This window comes from Cervus elaphus, chromosome 9, assembly GCF_910594005.1.
Source record: "Cervus elaphus chromosome 9, mCerEla1.1, whole genome shotgun sequence".
Lineage (NCBI taxonomy): Eukaryota > Metazoa > Chordata > Mammalia > Artiodactyla > Cervidae > Cervus > Cervus elaphus.
The window spans coordinates 63,653,741-63,674,625 of record NC_057823.1 but is presented as its reverse complement, the minus strand read 5'-3'; the positions used below and the strand labels follow the sequence as shown (position 1 = coordinate 63,674,625).

The window sequence follows — 20,885 nt, the reverse complement described above, 5'->3', positions numbered from 1 at the left end:
CAGCCAACAATGGGAGATCCAAGATCCAGGAGAGTTTTACCCAAATTGTCTGGACACACCAAAGAGGCAGCCAGGCATGAGGGGCCTCTGCTAGTACCAAGACTCGACCCTCATAGAGTTCAGTCCAAGGAGAAGAGCCTTCTCTGAATCCTTTCATGGTCACCAAAACTGACAACTGAAAGAAAAGTGCACAGTGTCAAAGTTGTGAGTTAAGTTTGATTCTGGGACCTTACTGAGGACTATAGCCCAGGAGACAGCCTCTCAGATACTTCTGAGGAACTGCTCCAAAGAGATAAGGGAGGAGGAGCTGGGATATATGAGTTTTTCCTGCTGGAAAAAAAACACATAGCCCAAACATCAAAAGATACTGCCAATCACAAAAAATACACATTCCAAGTTAATTTTAGTATTTTTCTTTGGATGGGAAGATATAAGAACCTGAGTGCATTGAAATTATTCTTTAGATATGCATCTTAAGTATCTAGACCCAAGTCAAAGCACAGAATGCTTCCTGAATGTCCTTCAGGGTGCACGGTCAGTGGGCGACTGCACTGGCTAATGACCTAATCCTTGTAGAACTGGAATGGCAGGCCTGAAAATTCATTTGGAAATTTGATTGACATAAGAAACCCCAAAGTCTTGAAACACATAAACTATGTGAGGGAAGAGTATTTTTTGTTTGTTTATTTTATTTTGGAGTTTCTACTATGCACTGTTGTTTAGTCACTAAGTCATGTCTGACTCTTTTGTAACCCCATGAACTATAGCCCAAGAGGCTCCTCTGTCCATGGGATTTTCCATGAACCCTAGTATGGGTTACCATTTACAACCTGGGGAGGAAAGCAAGAACTAGTCTTTTTTTTTTTTTGCCTCAGCACAACTTGTGGGATCTTACTTCGCCGAAGACCAGGAATTGAACATGGGGCCAGCACAGTGAAAGTATGGAGTCCTAACCACTGGACCACCAGGGAAGTCCCTGGAACTAGTCTTATATCTGAACATCTCAAGGTTCTTAACAGTCTTACTGATCCTGTGGCCTGAGCAAGAACAAAGGTCTATAGGTGGATGAGATCTGAGATTAGAATCACAGTATGGAATCTCAGTGCTATCTTGGGCTGTAAAGTCACTATGGATGGTGACTGCAGCCATGAAATTAGAGGACAATTGCTTCTTGGCAGAAAATTTATGACAAACCTAGACAAGTGTTAAAAAGCAAAGACATTCCTTTGCCAACAAAGGTCCATATAGTCAAGGCTATGGTCTTTCTATATGGTTGTGAGAGTTGGACCAATAAACAAGGCAGAGTGCCTTAGAATTGATGCTTTCGAACTATGGTGCTGGAGAAGACTTGAGAGTCCCTTAGACAGCAAGGAGATCAAACCAGTCAATCCTAAAGGAAATCAACCCTGAATATTCATTGGAAGGACTGATGCTGATGCTGCAATACTTTGGTCCCCTGATGCGAACAACCAACTCACTGGAAAAGACCTTGATGCTGGGAAAGATTGAAGACAGAAGGATGAGATGGCTGGATGGCATCACCAATGCAGTGGACATGAACTTGGGCAAACTCCAGGAGATGATGAGGGACAGGAAGGCCTGGCATTCTGCAATCCATGGGGTTGCGAAGAGTCAGACATGACTGGGTGACTGAACAACAACAATGAGCAGACCAGAGGGTGCATCCTGCCCGCACGCAGGCCAGGAACACGGCCACGTAATGGTTCCAGATGAGTGAACAGAGGATGTTTCTCATACCATGGTGGGTGTTTCTATTGATTCAGGGCAAGAAACTTGAAGGGGGGGGGGGGGTGGGCCAGGATTCAATCCAAAAGGTTCAAGTGTAGTGGTCAAAGCTTCAGACTTCAGAGGTAGAAAGATCTGACTAGGGTAGAGTTTGGGGTCTGCTGAGGATTTGCGTGGCTGTGGGCAAGCTATTCTTTACTTCCCCGAGCCTCAGTTTCCACATCTGTAAAAACAAAATAACAGTGCTACCCAGAGAAGTAGATAGGCTTTGTGGAGTCTGAAGTTTATACCACAGGGAGGGGGGGTTGAGGTAGCAGTTGCCAGTGGAGAGAGCCTCTTTAAGAAAAAGAACACAAAATTACAAATTCAAAATTGCATGTAGGACCTTGGAAAGGGTCCCATGTAAGGGAGGGACCCAGACAAATCTGTTTCAGATGCTACCAGTTGGCTGTAAGACCACCTAAATAAAGCTCATGGCACATGAGATAATTATGTAGGGAATGGTATGGCTTGAGTAAAGTGCTATAATTTTGAGGGAGGAGGAAATTTTGGCCAATTCATCTGTCACTGAAGCAGAGATAATGACAGAGAATGGAACACTAGAGAAACCTCCAAAGCCTTCTTTAGCTGCACAGTTCTGTTTTGATGGTCACATGTGACTTTAGGCAACTCTGTCCCTCAGCTGAGGCCAGCGTCCTATCCAGTGAAATGGGGCTAGGTTAGGGGTTGAGGAATCTCTGCCTCTCTGACCCTTTCTGAAAGGATCCTCCTCTCTCCCTGAAGCCTCACAAAAGCTAAGAAGCAGTTAGAGGTGAGTAAGTGGGGCTCCTTTTTTTCCAGCTTAATAAAGGGGAGCTCCTAGAAGGATGCCTTACAGCAGATATGCAGCCAATGGGAAGTGGGGCCCCTGCCCCTGTGGAGGTGGAGGGGGGTGTGTTCTCTTGGAGGTAGACATAGGTTATTGGCTAAAACACTGGATGGATGCGTTGAGCTCTCATTCCTACTCTGTCACTTTTTTAGTTATGTGACCTTAGGCAGGTCCTTTTAGTTCAGAGCCTGATTTCCTCACTATTTAATTTATAGGACTAAGTGAGAAAATATAGGGAAAGTGCTTAGAAGAGCATCTGTCCCTTAGAGAAATGCTTAATAAATATTAGTCATCAAAATGATCAGTATGGCCATTGCTGTTGCCACTACTGTTGTTAGGTAAGCAGGGATGACTCCCTTCCCAGACCCCGCCCCTCCCCTCCTTTCCTCCTCAGTCTGGGGATTGTTCCTCTTCCACGGGGCTTCTTCAGGCAGGAGGCACACCCTCCGGGGGAGGTGGGCGGGGCCTCTTTCCCACTTGGCCAGAGCCTGCAAAAAGGCAGGAGCCGCAGAGCTGGGGTTTTGCACCTGACTGGACACCTTCCTGCTCAGTGCAGACCCCCTCCATCACCGGGAGCCCTCTCTTTCTGCACAGCCATGTCCATGGCAAAGGGTGCCAGGAGTCCCCAGGGAGCTGTTGACCTCAACCTGGACCTCAGATCCCCTCCTGAGGGTGCCAAGGAGCTGCCGAACAAGGACTCCGGTTTCTTGGATGGAAGCCCTTCTGAGTCACCGGGCTTGGAGACAACCAAGGGCATAACGTGAGTGCTCTTTACTGCCATCTCCATTTCTGCCTTCCAGTCTGGAAGCTTGCAGTGGCAAGAACCCCGAGATGGGTGTTGACCGCCAACCCATCGTGCACATGGGGAGACCAAGGCTGCAAGAAATGCAGTCGGAGGCTGAGTCAACTTGAGAACTTAAAGGGGCAGTAGGGGAGACTGTCAGAAAGCCCTCAGGATATAGTGATCTAGCCCCCAAAACATGCACATGGGGAAACTAAGGCACATTACCCCAGGCCACGCCCTGGCTCATTGGTAGGATGGGGCCTGGAATCCAGTGCTGGCCCTAGAGTCTGTTTGTTTGTTTGCTTGTTTTTAACTAAAGTACAGCCCTAAAGTCAGTTTATTTTATTTTTATTGAAGTGAAGCCCTAGAGTCAGTTTTGCTTCTGGCTGGCCCTGATAATGTCTGGGAGAGAGGCAGAATCCCCAGCTTCTTGGTGTAGAAGGTGATGCTTGAGCTAAAACCACAGACAACCAAGCATTGCCTCCTCCCTGCAGTTACCCAGCCTCTATTTCAATTGAGAACTGCAGTGACAACATCAGAAGCACAGTATATAGAAGAGTCTCGTTTCTTCCACCTTCCTGGGTCTGTGTGGGGGGAAGGGGAGACCTCTGGCAAAGCTTTCAAACCATGACAAGGAGGGATGTACTCAAAGCAGGGAAGCCAAACTACAGGCTCCAGCTCCCTTCCTCTCCACCCTTCAAGCAGCGTGGCTAGTGGCTGATGGGCATGGTGATAAAGATCCTGCGGCTTTATGAAGAAAACGTTGACCCTGTCGGTATAGTAGAAAGGACATATGCATCCAAGAAGGTCTGCTCCTTCTTTTTCTAAGCCTCAGTTTATCCCCATATGCAAAACAGGGATACATTGGTGGCAATGTGAATTTAAGGAGGGTGGCTGTGGAAATTAAATCTGAAAGGTTGAATGTTGTAGGGGTAGGGGGACAGTGAACAGCAAAGAGAGAGAAGTTATGATAAAGGGGCAGGCAAAGCTGCTCCCATGCCCCCCTGCAGGACGATTCAGGGATGGACACAGTGACCGACATTATGACATGGTTCACTTGCCCCAGGACTAGTCCTGGGAATTGCTAAGAATTCAAATCCTGAAGGTGAGCCCTTCAGGCCTTGGGACCATCCACTACTGAGACGGGGCATTTCAGAGTTTTTATTATTTAAAAAAAATTTTTTTCCACACCACAGGACATATGAGACCTTAGTTCCTCAACCAGGAATTGAACTTGCAAGCCTCTAATTGGAAGCAAAGAGTCTTAACCACTGGACCACCAGGGAAGTCCCTGTTCAATTAAGTTCAGTTCAGTCATTCTGTCATGTCTGACTCTTTGCGACCCCATGAACCGCTGCACGCCAGGGCTTCCCTATCCATCACCAACTGCCAGAGTCTACCCAAACCCATGTCCACCGAGTCAGTGATGCCATCCAACCATCTCATCCTCTGTTGTCCCCTTCTTCTCCTGCCCTCAATCTTTCCCAGCATCAGGGTCTTTTCAAATGAGTCAGCTGTTCGTATCAGGTGACCAAAGTATTGGAGTTTCAGCTTCAGTATCAGTCCTTCCAATGAATAACCAGGACTAATCTCCTTTAGGATGGACTGGTTGGAAGTCCCTGAGGCGGGATATTTCTCAATCAGAGACCTTGAGGGAACCATTTAGCTCTTATCTCCTGAGCTAAAACATAGTTTAATGGTAATTTTAGCTATGTAAGAATCAAAAATATAAAGCAAGCCAGAACTTGCTCCTAGTTTGGAGGGAGGTATTAAACAGGTCAAGTAAGTATGGTACCTGTGGAGTACATTCACCTGGGTTTGAATTCCCCCTTTAGCTACTTACCAGCCAGAGCAAGTGATAGAACTTCTCAGTACTCCAGAGTCTGCCCTGCGAAATAACAGTCAGCTCCTCCCAGGTTGGCTGCAAAGAACATCGTGGAGGAAGCCCCCAAGTGCAGTGCCTGCAAGCTGACTGCCACAACTCTAATGACGTTCCAGAGTCACCGAGGGAGTTAGGACTGGCACCCAGTTCTCCTGTCTCCCAGCCCAGTGCTTTGCACAGTTCACCACATTATTAAGTTGCCTGAGTGGTCTAAAGTTAAATTCTGATTTCCTAAGTCCTTTAGATAGAAATTTCCAAGTGACCCATTGACCATGGTTGCCAAACAAACCCATCATTGGAGAACCGTGGGGTGCAGTGCTCTGTCAGCGATGTTGACACCCACAGGGTGAGAGAAAAGCATGCAAAGACTCTCCCACCCTCTTTCCCCTGCAGTTTTTCTCTTTAACCCTTATCAAGTCAATGGGCAGTTCCTCAGGAAGCTAGAGGATTCAGAGATTAATATAAAGATACAGGTGTTTGGGACAGGTCTTTCAAAAATACCATTCCTGCTAATATTTACAGAGGCTTAGCAAAGCAGACATGTTGCCCACGATAACACAGCTAGTTAAATAGTAGCCTTGGGTTTTTTGTTTGTTTGTTGTTTGTTTTTGGCCAAGCTGTGTACACCAAGATCTGGTTGGGATCTTGGTTCCCCCACCAGGAGTTGAACCCAAGCCCCCTCCAGTGGAAGCATGAAGTGTTAACCACTGTACTACTGCGGAAGTCCAGCCTTGGACTTCCCTGATATGTCCAACCCCAGAGACCAGGCTTTTTCCAGAGTACCTCTGCTGTTTTGCGCAGTAAGTCTCCTCACTGGAAGGCTCTCATGGGAAAGTGCTAAAGTTTCTCTAACTTGTAAACCTAATACTCAGTTTAACCTGATCTAGGTACAAAGAGGTGTGAAGATAGGCTGTTAATTCACCATCAAAGAGAGTATATGTTTCTCCCTGATGGTTTAGACCTTGTGTTCTGGACCACCTTCACATCTGTCTTAAAGATGTGAGTTTTGAAAGTTCTGAAATTTGGGTTTTGTTTTTGTTGGAGGTGGGAGGAGACTTGCCATTCCCCAGTTTGATGTCCTGGCCTGAGGGGAAAAAAAAATCCCTCTGGAGCCCAAACCTTAAATTACCCTGTCCCAGCAGATACCCACCTGGGGTCCCAAGTCACTTGATTTCTGTACCAGAAGTCACATGATTTCTTTTTGCTGCCTCTCCTCTCCCCTTTCCTCTGAGTTCAGTTCTGTATCTGCTAACAGTACCATGACCATAGTCCCGCTCTGAGCCTTAGCTCCCTTGATTATGAAATGGGGCTGTCTCTTTAACTCATCTATCTGAACTCCTTTCCTGGAGACAGCCCAGTAGAAGTGGGGTGAAGAACAGAGACTCTGAGACAGTTTCTGGGTATATATACCCAGAATATCCTTAGATAGTCCATGGGATCGCAAAGAGTTGGATGCAACTGAAACGACTTAGCACACACACATACTTAGATAAGTCTATTAAAAAAATCTCTATTCTTCAGTTTCCTCATCTGCAAAATAAAGGTAATAACCTACTCCCTCATCACCACAAGAAGATTAAATGAGATAATACATGAAATCCTTAGCATAATGTCTGTTACATATTATAGTAAGTGTTCTAATGGCATATATTAAGTGTGAGCTGTTAAAACCAAAGCATGCATGCCAAGTCACTTCAGTCATGTCTGATTCTGTGACCCCAAGGACTGTAGCCTGCCAGGCTCCTCTGTCCATGGTATTCTCCAGGCAGCAATGTTGGAGTTGGTTGCCATGCTCTCCTTCAGGGAATCTTCCCAACCCAGGGATCAAACCCACGTCTCCTGCACTGCAGGCAGATTCTTTACCACAGAGCCACCAAAAAGAAAAAAAGTGAAGTCACTCAGTCATGTCTGATTCTTTGCAACCCCATGGACTGTAGCCTACCGGGTTCCTCCATCCATGGGATTTCCCAGGCAAGAATACTGGAGTGGGTTGCCACTTCCTTCTCCAGGAGATCTTCCCAACCCAGGGATTGAACCCGGGTCTCCTGCATTGTAGGCAGACACTTTACTGTCTGAGCTACCAGAGAAGCCCCTAAAACCAGGATAGTTCAGGGAAAGCTGGGATGCTTGGTCACCCTACATGAGATCCAGGGTGCCAGAAAAGACCATGGGGACTGAGATACAGACAGGAGTCTACTTATGGACCAGCTCAACTCAGGTATGGCATGCTGGGATGGGATACCTGTTGGATCTCCTCACCTCTGTGCATCCACATGCTCATGTCTTTTTCCTCTCCTTTAGAGCATTCCAGACCTTGGTTCACCTGGTGAAAGGTAACATAGGCACAGGGGTCCTGGGACTCCCGCTGGCTATGAAGAATGCAGGCATCCTGGTAAGAGGGGCTGCTGAAGGTGGGTCCAGTACAACTGGATGGTAGCTGGGAGTAGGAGGACAGGGTTTATGGTGGCCTACAGTGACCAATCTTTCTGAAAAGCAACTTGGAGTCTAGACATCTAAGCTGGGTTTGAATTCTGGCTCTGCCACAGACTTTGAGTGGCCTTAGCAAGTCAGTTGTCTGCAGTCCAGGTGTCAGTTTCCTCCCTTGTGCAATGCTGGGGATGGACCATAGCTTGTTTTCCAACTGTGCTCTATAGAGCACTAGCTCTCAGGGACACTCAGAACCCACAAGGATCAGAATTCTGAGTCCCTTACTCCCACCACAGCACCTCATTGTAATTGCTTTTTGCACTTTATTGGAGTACTACTTGAGATCACATTTGAAAGAATACATAATATTGTAAGCCAACTATACTTCAAGAAAGAAAAAAGAAAGAATAAATGTTACTGCTAAAAGGGGCTCGCAAACCAGTTTGCTAAAAAGTTCTCTGATTCCTGAATAATATCTGCGCTACCAAATCTCTCCTCTCCGTGTTATTCACAAACTCATTTTCTCCTCTCTTCCCTTGCCCCTTGGCCCGTCCTCCAGATGGGCCCACTCAGTTTGCTGGCCATGGGCCTCATCTCCTGCCACTGTATGCACATCCTGATCAGGTGTGCCCGGCGCTTCTGCCACAGGTGAGGAAAATAGCATCTTGTTAACTCCCTCAGTACTTGGTTCTCAGAAACATCCCACATAATAAGATTTCACTTCTTAATTTCCTTCAACAAGACCCGGAAAAAAAGAAAAGCATTTAGGGCAGGGACCTAAGGAGACTCTGCCATGTGACTCATTAGCTGATCTCAATCAGACCATTGTAATTATCCACTCGGCTCATCTGTAAATTGGACATAAACAATCCATGCCTAACCGTGCCTCAGAGAATTGTCATGAGGATCCAATAGAATCATGGGTATGAGAACACCTGTACCCATGCAATATGTGTGTTATTACCCTTGTTATGTAGTCACTGCCCCAACTGACAGGTAAGGAAAACAAGCCATCAAGGAAATACCACCAGGTGTCAAAAGTCTGAACTAGAACTTGGGTGCCTGCCCCAGTGTTCTTTCCATTCCAGCTGGGTTCTGCCTTGCTATGTGTCTCCTGACTTTTCAGTTATGTGATCTTAGGTTAAAGTGCCTCCTGGTAACTGTATGCACTCTCCTCTGCAGGTTCAATAAGCCCTTTATGGACTATGGGGATACAGTGATGCATGCACTAGAAGCCAACCCCAGCGCCTGGCTCCAGAACCACGCACGCTGGGGAAGGTATCTTATTCTTGCTTTGTGAAGTACATGTGACTGTCAGGGCTGCCCTCTTCCCTGCAAAGTTGGCTCATGTGATACAGAACAGTGGACTTCACATGAAAGGAATCTGCCTGTGGCAATCTGCCTGATCCAGTCTTATTCCTTATATGTACAGAGTGCTCATTCCTTTGCTGTCCAACTTTAATTTCATTCATCTTTTTATTAAACCACATTTATTTAGTTGCAGCTGCCTATCAAGCCCGAGAAATACTGTGGAGAACCAGGCAAACAAGGCTTTGCCCTTGCAGAATCCATAGTCCAGTGGGAAACACAGACCTTAAAAGTTTAAGACACAAGTTACTTAATAGTCATTGGGACAAGTACCATGACGGAAGGAGGTACTAGTTGCTCCCAAGCAGATAAGAAGAGGTATATGGGTTCAGGTAGATGTCCTGGGATGAAACAGTTGAGATTAGGTCTGATAAAAGGCGCTCTTAGGAATAAGGAATTACCTAGGGGAAAGTGGGCAGAAGTCTGAGGGGCCTTCCAGGAAGAGGACCAAAATATGAAAGTCCCAAAGCAAGAGGGAGAATATGATAGTTTCAGGTTAAAGAAAGACCAGGTGGCTTGATGGCAGATAGGGAGATGATGCCGAAGATCCAGGGCCCTACCAAGGTCTACGTTTTAGACCCTCTTTAAGGTCTTGTTCTTTTCTTAAAAGCAACCAAGAAACCTTTGGAGGGTTTTAATCAGAGGCTTTCCTGTTTTAATCATATTTGCATTATCTGAAGCTCTACCTGGCTTCTGTAAGGAGAATAAATTGTAAGGAAGCAAAAGTATACTTAGGCCCATGAAGGGGCTGTTGACAACATCCTGGTGGCAGGTGACAGTGAAGGCTGGGTCCAGGCTGGCCGCAGTGGGGATGGAGAAAAGTGAATTTGGTCATTATTTGGATCCTGGGGTTGTAGGGAAAGGAAAATGCCAAGGTATACTTCTGGTGACTTCTGTTTTGGATATATAAGCAGTTGCGTCAAGTGGGTAGTTATATGTATAGGTTTGAGCCTATCTTCATGCAGGAGACACTGAATTGAAGTCATTAGCTATGAAGCCAGGGGACAGAAAAGGTCTCTTAGGGAGAAAGTATATAATGAGGAAAAAATAGACAGAAAAACCAAGACATTGATTCCTTGGTGAGCTCAAGTCTTTCTCCTGCAACTCCCACTTTTTTTACTTTCAGAGATGATAGAAAATCAATACCTTTTGTCCCCTGGTTTTTCTTGTTTAGTCACTGAGTCGTGTCCAATTCTTTGCAACCCCATGGACTGTAGCCTGCCAGGCTCCTCTGTCCATGGGATTTCCCAGGCAAGAATACTGGAGTGGGTTGCCATGCCTTCCTCCAGGGGATCTTGCCTGGGATCAAACCCGTGTCTCCTGCATTGCAGGTGGATTCTTTACCACTGAGCCACCTGGGAAGCCTCTGTTCCCTGGTACTTGGGACTAAATCTACTCTTTTGTCTTCATTTTCAGACCTCTTTCCACCTTCTCTACTCTTTTCTGTGCATCTCTAGATTATCAAAGTCTCTTTTGAACTGTGATACTCCAAACTGCACTGCCTGAGGTGTGCTTTGCCCATGAACATCATGGGTCTGGTGCCTCTCTTGACCCAAAGCCCCTTCACACATTGCATTATAAATTCAGTCTATGAGCAGACTAGAAAGGCTATGGGATAATTGCCAGGATTTTCCCAACTGTGTAACCCAAGAGGAGGCTTTTGTCTGTCGAAACCCCTCAGATCCTTCGACTCATTGTTGAGCATATAAGGTAGATTTTCCTGCTCTATTTAGGAACACCACTCCATTAATTATCTCCTCTCCTATAACCTAAACTTCTTTTTGAACAATGAATTCTTCCTCTCAATGTTGAAATGTGTTCCTATATCTCCATCTTAAAAATAAATTAATTAATAAAGACTCCTGGACCATATACCACCCTCTATCTCATATTCATTATCTGATTATTCAACAGATATATACTACTAAATACCTGCAGTGTATTAGGAAGTGCTTTAATCATTGGGTTTACAGTGATGAACAAAAGGGGCACCTTCAACACTGGAACTTACACCCTAACTTCATGAAAGAAAAACTCGCCCTCTGACTTTACTTCCACACACCCCATCACACCTCCTTCATGGGTCCCCTGGCTCTCCTGTCATATACTTCTACCAAAGTCCTTTCCACCAGTATCCTAAAAGAAATCCCTGATACACCTTCCTTGCCCCAGAGAACCTCTCAGAAGCAGTAGGGACAACTGACTGTTCTCTTCTTTAAACGTTTTCTCTACACCTGACTTCTGTTAAGCCCCCTTTCACCCTAGTTTCACCACCTACCTCTCTGGCCATTACTTTGCAGGGTTTTTTTTGTTTCTATGATTTTAAATGTTGGTATTCCCTAGGGTTTGGAACGCTGCCTTTTCTTCTTTCTCTGTACACTTTCCACCACCGATTCACCTTCTCAAGGATTTATCCACTACCTGGATAAAGGTATTTTGTCTTTTATCCATTACCTTGATAAAGAATTTGTCTATTTCCTGGACAAATCAGCATTTTCATACCCCAGTATATGGCTGAATGTCTCCTGTAGGAACCTCATGCTCAACAATTCAAGTACTGAAGGTGCCATTCCTCCCCTTCCCTAAAAACCTCTTATTCCTTCTGAGTTTCCCTGTTCATTTTGTTGTCCAGGCCAAAAAACTTGGTACTTACCTTAGGTCGTTTCCTTTTTCCTTTCCCTAGATGTAGGTGGTCACCAGGTTCTGTAAGTTCTTGTTACCTAGTATCTCTTAAAATGCTTTCTGTTCTCTCATCCTAATGACCATGGCTTTGTCCAGGTGGCTGCCATCTTTCACCTCCATTATCAGGTCTTTCCATCCTCAGTCTTGGCCCCTCCAGTAGACTCTCCACATGGCCACTGTAGAACTCTGCCTATTCCCTCTGCTGAAGTGCTTTTTCATCACTTCTTCCTCACCATCTGCTCCTCCTCTTTATTCCTTTTCTTTCTCTCTCTTTCTTCCTCTTCCCAAGGGACTCTGCTCAGGTATTGGTTTTTCTAAAAAGGCTGTCTGCTCCCTAATTCGGGTAAATTGCCCTTTTTAATCATGTCTCTTGCTGCTGCTGCTGCTGCTGCTGCTAAGTCGCTTCAGTCATGTCCGACTCTGTGCGACCCCATAGATGGCAGCCTACCAGGCTCCGCCGTCCCTGGGATTCTCCAGTCTAGAACACTGGAGTGGGTTGCCATTTCCTTCTCCAATGCATGAAAGTGAAAAGTGAAAGTGAAGTCGCTCAGTCATGTCCGACTCTTAGCTACCTCATGGACTGCAGCCTACCAGGCTCCTCCATCCATGGGATTTTCCAGGCAAGAGTACTGGAGTGGGGTGCCATTGCCTTCTCTGAACCATGGCCCTTAGGACCATGTTATTTTTCTTGTCTATCTCATCCACTAATCTCTCAACCAGTAGAGGAAAGAAGGGCCATGTGTTATTTGTCTGTGTATCCTCAGAGCCTAATATGGTGTCTGGCACTGGTAGGAAAAAGTTTTAATGATCGCTAATAAGTTGAGCCTACTGCCTTATATTGGTTAGTATCAACACAGAGCTGGGTATGGGGCAAGGTTTCTGATGATGAAGAATTTTACCACTTGCTGAGCTGAAAGTGTGGGGGTGATTGAGAAACATGTTTTTAAAAGAACTATTGTTACATCCCTTCTTACTACCCCATTGTTGATTGTGGTGGCAGGACCGAGGGTGCTGGTCAAGGGTCACCAACCCCTGAGGACAGAAGTGGAAATGACAAATCAATTCTTCTTTTGTAACAAGTTTTTTCTTTCTCTCTACTGTTTTTCAGGTGTATTGTGAGCTTCTTTCTTATAGTCACCCAGATGGGCTTCTGCTGCGTATACATTGTGTTTCTGGCTGATAATTTAAAACAGGTAGAGTCTTCTAGAGAAGGTGAGAGGGAAAAAGATCTGAAAAAGGAGAGTCCTCTCATTTTAGTTGTTCAACAAATGGCTTCTTCTCTTTGGGCCCTAGTGTCCTCATCATGGGGCTTCCCAGGTGGCACAGTGGTAAAGAATCCATCTGCCAATGCAGGAGACACAAGAAATGAGAGTTCAGTCTCTGGGTCAGTAAGATCCCCTGGAGAAGGAAATGGCAACCCACTCCAGTATTCTTGCCTGGGAAATCCCATGGACAGAGGAGCCTGGTAGGCTATAGTCCGTGGAGTTGCAGAGTTAGATATGACCGAGCATGCATGCACATGCAAATTCTCATCATACAAAGGAAGGTAAACTAGATGTTATCAGTGAACACAGACTTCCTCTGAGTTCACGTGTCTGCAGATTTCTGTAAGTGGTTACTTTTCCACAGTACCTTTTGTCCAAGAGTTGTCTTAATCTTCCTTAACTCTTCTTAAACTGATAACAGGTCTTTTCAAATGGTGCCTAATCTTTGGGTCATCTTTATTACCTTTAATTGCTTCCTATCTATGGTTTAACAGTTTTTGTCCCCAAGAAATTCTTTCAGTCTGACCCAGAGGTTATCTCATAGCAATTTGAGCAAAATAATATGGGTAATAACAGAGATCATCCTTAGTCAATCAATAAGCTTAATAAAGAACACTGTTCTTTAGGGCTTTTTTTTTTTTTTTTTTTTTGCTTAATGTAGTATCAGAAATTTGGAAATGTAAAAAAAACTTAAATAGTAGGAAAAAATAGTAAGAATTCAAAGTTAGCTTCTATTATGTGTCAGGTATAATGCAGATCATTTTATAAGCTTTCCCTCATTTAGTTCTCTCCATGGTCTTATCAGGGGCTTCCCTCGTGGCTCAGATGGTAAAGAATCTGCCTGCAATCCGGGAGACCTGGGTTTAATCCCTGGGTTGGGAAGATACCCTGAAGGAGGGCATGACAACCCACTCTAGTATTCTTGCCTGGAGAATCCCCATGGACAGAGGAGCCTGGCAGGCTACAGTCCATGGGGTTGCAAAGAGTTGGGCATGACTGAACGGCTAAGCACACATGGTCTTATCAGAGTAGGTACTGCAGTTATTCCCATCTTGTAGGTGAGAAAACTGTTGTTATGAACTCTGTAATTTATATAAATAGGGTCACAGAGCAAAGGTTAGAAACATAGGTGTTTTAACATCACAGCTCTATTTTTTAAACACTATGCTATACTGCTTCTCAAAATAAAACAAAAGTATTCTTAATCTAACACTCATTGGTATTGTTTTATTTTTAATGACATTTTGGTTGCCCTTTATTGTTTATTTATTACTGCAGAGTTCGAGAATCTTTTCATATGTTTATTGGCAGTTTGTATTTTTCGTCCTTCTTTTTTTTCGGTTGTGCTAGGTCTTTGTTGCTGCATGCAGGTTTTCTCTAGCTGTGGGAAGCAGGGGCTAATCTTTGTTGCAGAGCACAGGCCTCTCATTGCAGTGGCTCTTCTTGTTGCAGAGCTCAGCCGAGAGAGCACAGGCTCAGCACATGCAGCATGCAGGCTGAGTAATTGTGGCACACAGGCTTCGTTGCTCCATGGCAAGTGGGATTTTCCTGGACTAGGCATCAAACCCGTGTCCCCTGCGTTGGCAGGCAGATTCTTATCCACTGTACCACCGGAGAAGTCCTGTTGTTGTGTAAAATGAGCATTTACTGATTAGCATTTTTCAATGTTCTTAAAATTTTTTGTATAATTTTAAAATTTTTATTTATTTGGCTGCCCAGAGTCTTAGTTGTGGCACATGGGATCTTTGATCTTCATTGCAGCATGTGGGATCTAGTTCCCTGGCCAGGGATGGAACCCAAGCCCCCTGCATTAGAAGCGAGGAGTCTTAGCCACTGGACCACCAGGAAAGTCCCTAGAATAATTTTTAATAGTTTTAGAATTTTCCATCACACTGATGACTTAATCTTTTATCATCTGATATTTTGTTTCCCTTTGTTTTTCTACTATAATCTGTACAAATCTTTGTATACCTGTTTATTTCTTTAGTAAATGTATATTTTAAGTAAAATCACTGGATCAGGGGGTTTGATTTGAAGGCTCTTAATTGCCACATTGCCACTCAGAAATCAGCCTGACATTAGCAGAACTTTGTCAGTCATCTGCCTAGAGACAAGGTGAGCATTGTCTCAAGGACTTTTCAGACTAAGTGGAGATGTGCTCTGAGGCATATAAATAAAGCTAAGTATCAATATAATATTTTGGTGCTGGATCAGGACTCCATTAATACCCTGAGGTTGGGCATGCTTAATTGTGGACTAAGGTGCAGAAATGTATGGGAGCAGGAGAAATTGTTGGAGCATGGGAAGGCTCCCTTGAGAAGATGCATCTGAGCTGGGCATTGAAAGGTGGGTTGGAGAAGTGCTGGCAATCAAGGTAGGAGGAATAAACACCTGGAGGCAGGAATGTGTGGGACTTTCTCAGGAAAGGCAGTACAAGTGGTTATAGAAGAAGATGTGGGCCTTAGGAGAGGAAGAGCCTTCACAGTTGAATGCATCCATTTATGGCGGGCTTTGAATACCTGGCTAATTTCCCAAGTATTTTTCCTGTTGTAATGAGGAATCAAAAAAAAAAAAAAAAAAGCAAGACTTGACAGTTGATTTACGTGTTCATGATTTGTTAAATGAAAAGGAGATTTCAAAATAAGAGTATAAGTTATAATTACAGTCTTATAACAATAAAAAGGATGTGTGTAATATATGTAATCTGTGATATTGCATAGAACATGAGTAGATGAATATATTGCAAAGCATCACCATGCTACCCATGGGTACTGAGATTACCATTGCTTCTTCATTTTCTCCTTGCCTAACTCCAGTTTCTAATTGTTCTGCAATGGATTGTGTTGCTTGCACAATAAGATTGTATCCATTGAGTCATGCTGATTCCAAAGGAGGGTGGTACCCTCCCACCTACCCCCACTTTGCCAGGGGGCTATTTGTACAGTGTAAAGGGGCTATTCCATGTTTGCCACAATAACTAGGGGATGCTAACAGCTTCTGTTGGGTGGCATTCAAGGATACTAAATGTCCTGCAACAAATGGGCCAATGCTCACAAGGAAGAGTTCTCTCACTCAAAATGTCAGTGTTAGTCTAATTAAGAAACAACAATGAGCTTTTTTGGTTACAAGCAAAAGAAACAGATTCAGTAGAACTTAAGCAGAAAATAAGTTTAGTGGAACAAGATTGACTAACATCCAAAATGACAGGGAAAACTTAAAAAAAAAAAAAATGGGTCTCAGAAAAGGACAGGAACAGGAACTAGGCCCTCAAGGGAGATGTTGATAGTAGAACTGATGAGCACTCTCCTCAGGGATTCCCTGTCAGAAGTAATGTTTGCCCTTTTCTAGTTCTACCTTTTGTCATTTTGCTATAGATTCAGATTCCAGGGAGAGATGTGAGTGCCCCTGCTTGAGTCAAGGGCCAGTCCTTTGGCTCTGCCACATGATTGTGATTTACAGTCCACCAAGGCTGTATTCAGGTGAGAGAGAATGCACCAAAAATAAGTCAAAATCAAGAGGAATGGATTCCAGGTTGCCAAAAGCCAACAAAGAGCCACTCTAAGTTTAGGCATTTATGCTTATTAAAGTTATTTCTGCAGCTCCTCTTGAGGAAGTGTGATGCAAAAGATTTGCAATAAGAAGTCCTAAAGTCATTCTAACTCACTGTAAGATGAGTTACAGGTGAGACATGCCCGCTGTTTATGAGGGAGCCTGATGATGGGCCAGGCACTGAGCTAATCATGTGGCCATTGCTCTTCCCACTCCTCTCCCAGGTAGTGGAAGCAATTAATAGCACAACCAACAACTGCCATTACAACGAGACAGTGATTCTGACGCACACCATGGACTCTCGACTCTACATGCTCACCTTCCTGCCATTCCTGGTACTGATAGTTCTCATCCGGAACCTCAGGGTCCTGACTATCTTCTCCCTGTTGGCCAACATCACCATGCTGATCAGCTTGATCATCATTGTCCAGTACATCGTCCAGGTTAGCATACCAAACTCCGACTCCTCCAATGAGCAGAGCATTTTATCAATGATAGATTGACACTTGGCACCATCCCTAAGGGTAGGTATGTATGCACTTCAGTCTGTAGCTTAGAACTCACTTTATTGTAGGATTTCTTCCACAAAAATGTCTCTGTGTACTCTCATTCTTCAGGATATCTCTTCTTTCACGTGGCTTCTCCAATACTCATTTTATGTCAAATCCTGGTTTTAGGAGAAAAACTACTTTGCAAGGAAAATATCTTGATTGATGAACTACAGACCATTTCTATAATGGTTGGAGAGCAGCAGAAGGCAAATAAAAAGCAAGATTTTCTACCAGAGTTAAACTTTATTGAATTAGTCCTACATCCTCCTAGCTGCAGTTCCAAGTAATTCCAAAATTATCCCTAGGAAGTTCAAGAGAAAACAATGACAACTAATATTTAGTTGTATAGGTATAGAGAGTCTTGAAAGACCACAAATGAAGCTATCATAATGTAAATCACACATCTTTGAATTTGAGTTATGGATATTGATTTTCCATTAATTTCCTACTTTTCTATCCTTTCTAATTTTTGTTTTATAATAGACAAGACTACATAGAAATTTAAACCCAAAAGACCCAGGTAGTATAATCTATAAAACATCTGAAAGGTATTATATCTAATACCTTTCAGATGTTTCCTTCTTTTAGAAGTCACAAGAAAAAAGTTATATTGTCCATAGAATTTAGTAAAGGTAACAGATTAGCCAAATATTTTAGGATAAACACAGATAAGTCTTAAAGCAATATTGATAGATTCTACAAAATTGAATTTCCCATGAAACAGCTACTTCTGATTAATTTTTGGACTATTCCAGAGGTTGCTCGGTTAGAGAAATGGTTCTGTCATTTTGATCTGTCATAGTAGATCACAAGGTACTTTAATAAAATATTTATTCCACACACTTTCCTTCTGTTTATAGCTCACTGAAGAAGAAAAGGGAACTTTAATACTTAGCTAACTTACTATACTCTGGGCTCCCTAGAGTATCACTGTAACTGTAGTCACAGTGATTTCCAACATCTGTATCCACTGGTACATGCCAAGTGTTCTTAGGCACTTTAGACTAGTACTAACCTGTGTTGTATAAGATTTTCTTCTGGAGAATTCTAATAGATTAGACACCCTCCATGAGATCCTGATACTTCAATACTCTGATAATACCTCAATCTTTCTTTCCTCTGGCTCTTTGATATTGGGCAGTGTTAAAATCAACTTTGTCACCTGCTTCCTTTTGAAGTTTTATGAATTTCTTGACTTTCAACTTTTTGTCCTTATAATTCAGGTATACTCTCAGAATACGCCCCCTCTTAAGGGAGCCCAAACATACTTTAAGAGTAAATGTCTTATCATATTTCTCTCTCTTATAGGAAATTCCAGACCCCCGCCAGTTGCCACTGGTAGCAAATTGGAAGACCTACTCACTCTTCTTTGGAACAGCCATTTTTTCATTTGAAAGCATTGGTGTGGTAAGGTTTGAATTGCGGTAGACTTTCCCAGGTGCTGTGGGTGCCCTTCTGAACAGGAGCCAGGAGCTCTGGATTTCTGTGTGCACAAGAGAACTAACCTCTGACTTCACTTGGGTCCGTTTTCACCAGCAGGAAAAAGTAGGTTAGTATAGCAGAGAGGTTAGGATGGTCAGGATATAGTTTTATTCCTGTCCCAATACATTTATTAAACATTTATCGTCATATCAACATACGTTTCCTAATCTTTAAAAATCAATATAAATGGAGGTGTACAATTTAAGTTACAGGAATTTATGAAACATAAAAAGGTTTAAAATGGAAAGTACAGTATATTTACAGTGGAATATTGTACAGTCTCTGCTTCCACACTTGAAAAAGGAGAGGGCTGTGTATAATTTTTTTCATCCAATTTTTTGAGATATAATTGACATATAGCACTGTTTAAAGGTATATGGCATAATGATTTGACTTATGTAGATCATGAAATGATTATCATAGTAAGTTTAGTGAACATATATCATCTCATATAGATACAAAATTAATCAAATAGAAAAAAATTTTTCCTTGTGATGAGAACTTATGATTCACTTTAACCTTCATATATAGTGTTAATTATATTTGACCTACAGCACTATGTTCCTGTTACTTACAACAGATTTGATATTTCTGTGGGTTTCAAAATGATCACCATGATAAATCTAGTTAAGATAATGTCACAATACAAAGATATCACTTAGTTACTGACTATATTCCCCTTCAAAGATATTACATAGTTATTGACTGTATTCTCTGTACTATGCATTTCTCACCTGTGACTCATTTATTTTGCAACGAGTAGTCTGTGTCTCTTTGTGCCTCTATGTTTTTTACATTTACTATTAATTTATATACAGTACAATTCACTTTTATTTGATGTACCTTGCTGTAAGTTTCAAGAAATGCGGGGTCATAGATGTACCACAGTCAGGACACAGAACAATTCCGCCACCATGAAAAGCTTCCTTGTGTTGCCCCTTTTGTAATCCACTTACCCCCACTCCCATTAACGCCTGGCATTTACCTTCTGTTCTCTGTCTCTATTGTTTTATTTTTTCTAGAATGCTATCCACATGGGATCAGATAGTATGTAACTTTTTAAGCCTGGCTTCTTTCACTTAGCTGCATGTAAGGTATCCACATGGTTGCATGCATCAGGACCTGATTGCTTTCTACCCCTGAGCATCCACTGTATGAGCAGTACCATGATTTGCTTATCTATTGCCTGTTGAAGGACACTTAGGTTGTTTCTGGTTTCTGATGATTATGAGTAATGTTACTGTAAGCATTTTTATACAGGGCTTTGTGTAAACGTATGTTTTCATTTCTCTAGGAATAGGTTTGTTAGGTCACATGCTAATGTATGTTTAACTTTATAGAAAATTGCCAAACAGATTTCCAGAATAGCTGTACCATTTTTGCATTACCACCAGATGTATAAGAGTTAAGAGTTCCTTTGTATCTTTGCTGGTTCTTACCTGTATTTGTAATGTTTTTCTAAACTTAAGCCAATCTAATAGGTGTGTGGTGGTATTTGATTGTAATTTCATTTGCATTTTACTGATGACCAATGATGTTGAGCCTCTTTTTATGGGCTTATTTGATAGCTGTATATTGTCTTCAGTATAGTTCCTGTTCAGATATTTTGTGAATTTTTTAAAAACTGAATTGTTGTCTTTTATTGTTGAGCTTTAAAAATTCTTTGTATATTCCAAATGCAAATCCCTTATTAGACATGTAATTTGCAAATATTTTCTCTAGTCTGCAGCTTATCTTTTCATTCTCATAACAATGTCTTCTCTAGAGAAAAAGTTTTAATTTTGATAAAGTTCAACATATCAAAAATTTTCATTTAAGGATCTTACTTTTCATGTTTTCTCTAAAATGCTGTGTCTAATCCAAGGTTACAATGATTTTTCTATTATTTCTTCTAAATATTTTGTTTTCATTGTACATCTAGATCTATGATCCATTCTGAGTTAATTTTCATTAAAAGTGTTGTTGAAGTTCAGTTTTTAAAGGATGCCCAATTATTCCTGCATCATTTGTTGAATAGACTGCTCTCCCTTTGAATTACCTTTGCATCTTTGTAAAAAGCTAATTGGTGTATGATTATGGGTCAGTTTCTGGACTTTCTATACTGATTCATTGATCAATGTGTCTATCCTCTCATGAATACCAAAATACCTTGATGGCACAAGCTTTATCTTAAAATCACATCATATTAGAGTTCCAGCTTTGTCCTAATTAGTATTTGTGTGATGTATCTTTTTTCCATCCCCTTAATTTTTTATCAAGATGAAATTCACCATTTTAACCA

At 42.6% G+C, this 20,885-nt stretch overlaps 1 protein-coding gene across 3 annotated transcripts in view; it reads left to right on the top strand.

The window, feature by feature from the left end:
- SLC36A2 (solute carrier family 36 member 2) overlaps positions 1 to 20,885 on the top strand; it is a 57,563-nt gene that overhangs the window by 24,205 nt on the left and 12,473 nt on the right. The window contains exons 1-8 of one of the 3 annotated variants that reach the window (XM_043913343.1): positions 1,614 to 1,762; positions 3,209 to 3,374; positions 7,582 to 7,672; positions 8,267 to 8,355; positions 8,890 to 8,985; positions 12,866 to 12,950; positions 16,796 to 17,014; positions 18,431 to 18,529. In XM_043913343.1, coding sequence (XP_043769278.1) covers positions 3,211 to 3,374; positions 7,582 to 7,672; positions 8,267 to 8,355; positions 8,890 to 8,985; positions 12,866 to 12,950; positions 16,796 to 17,014; positions 18,431 to 18,529 — 843 coding nt within the window. In that variant the 5' untranslated portion in view covers positions 1,614 to 1,762; positions 3,209 to 3,210. Of the gene's footprint in view, positions 1 to 1,613; positions 1,763 to 2,437; positions 2,558 to 3,208; positions 3,375 to 7,581; positions 7,673 to 8,266; positions 8,356 to 8,889; positions 8,986 to 12,865; positions 12,951 to 16,795; positions 17,015 to 18,430; positions 18,530 to 20,885 lie in introns of those variants that run through there. The other 2 variants (XM_043913342.1, XM_043913341.1) reach the window with 2 other exon arrangements.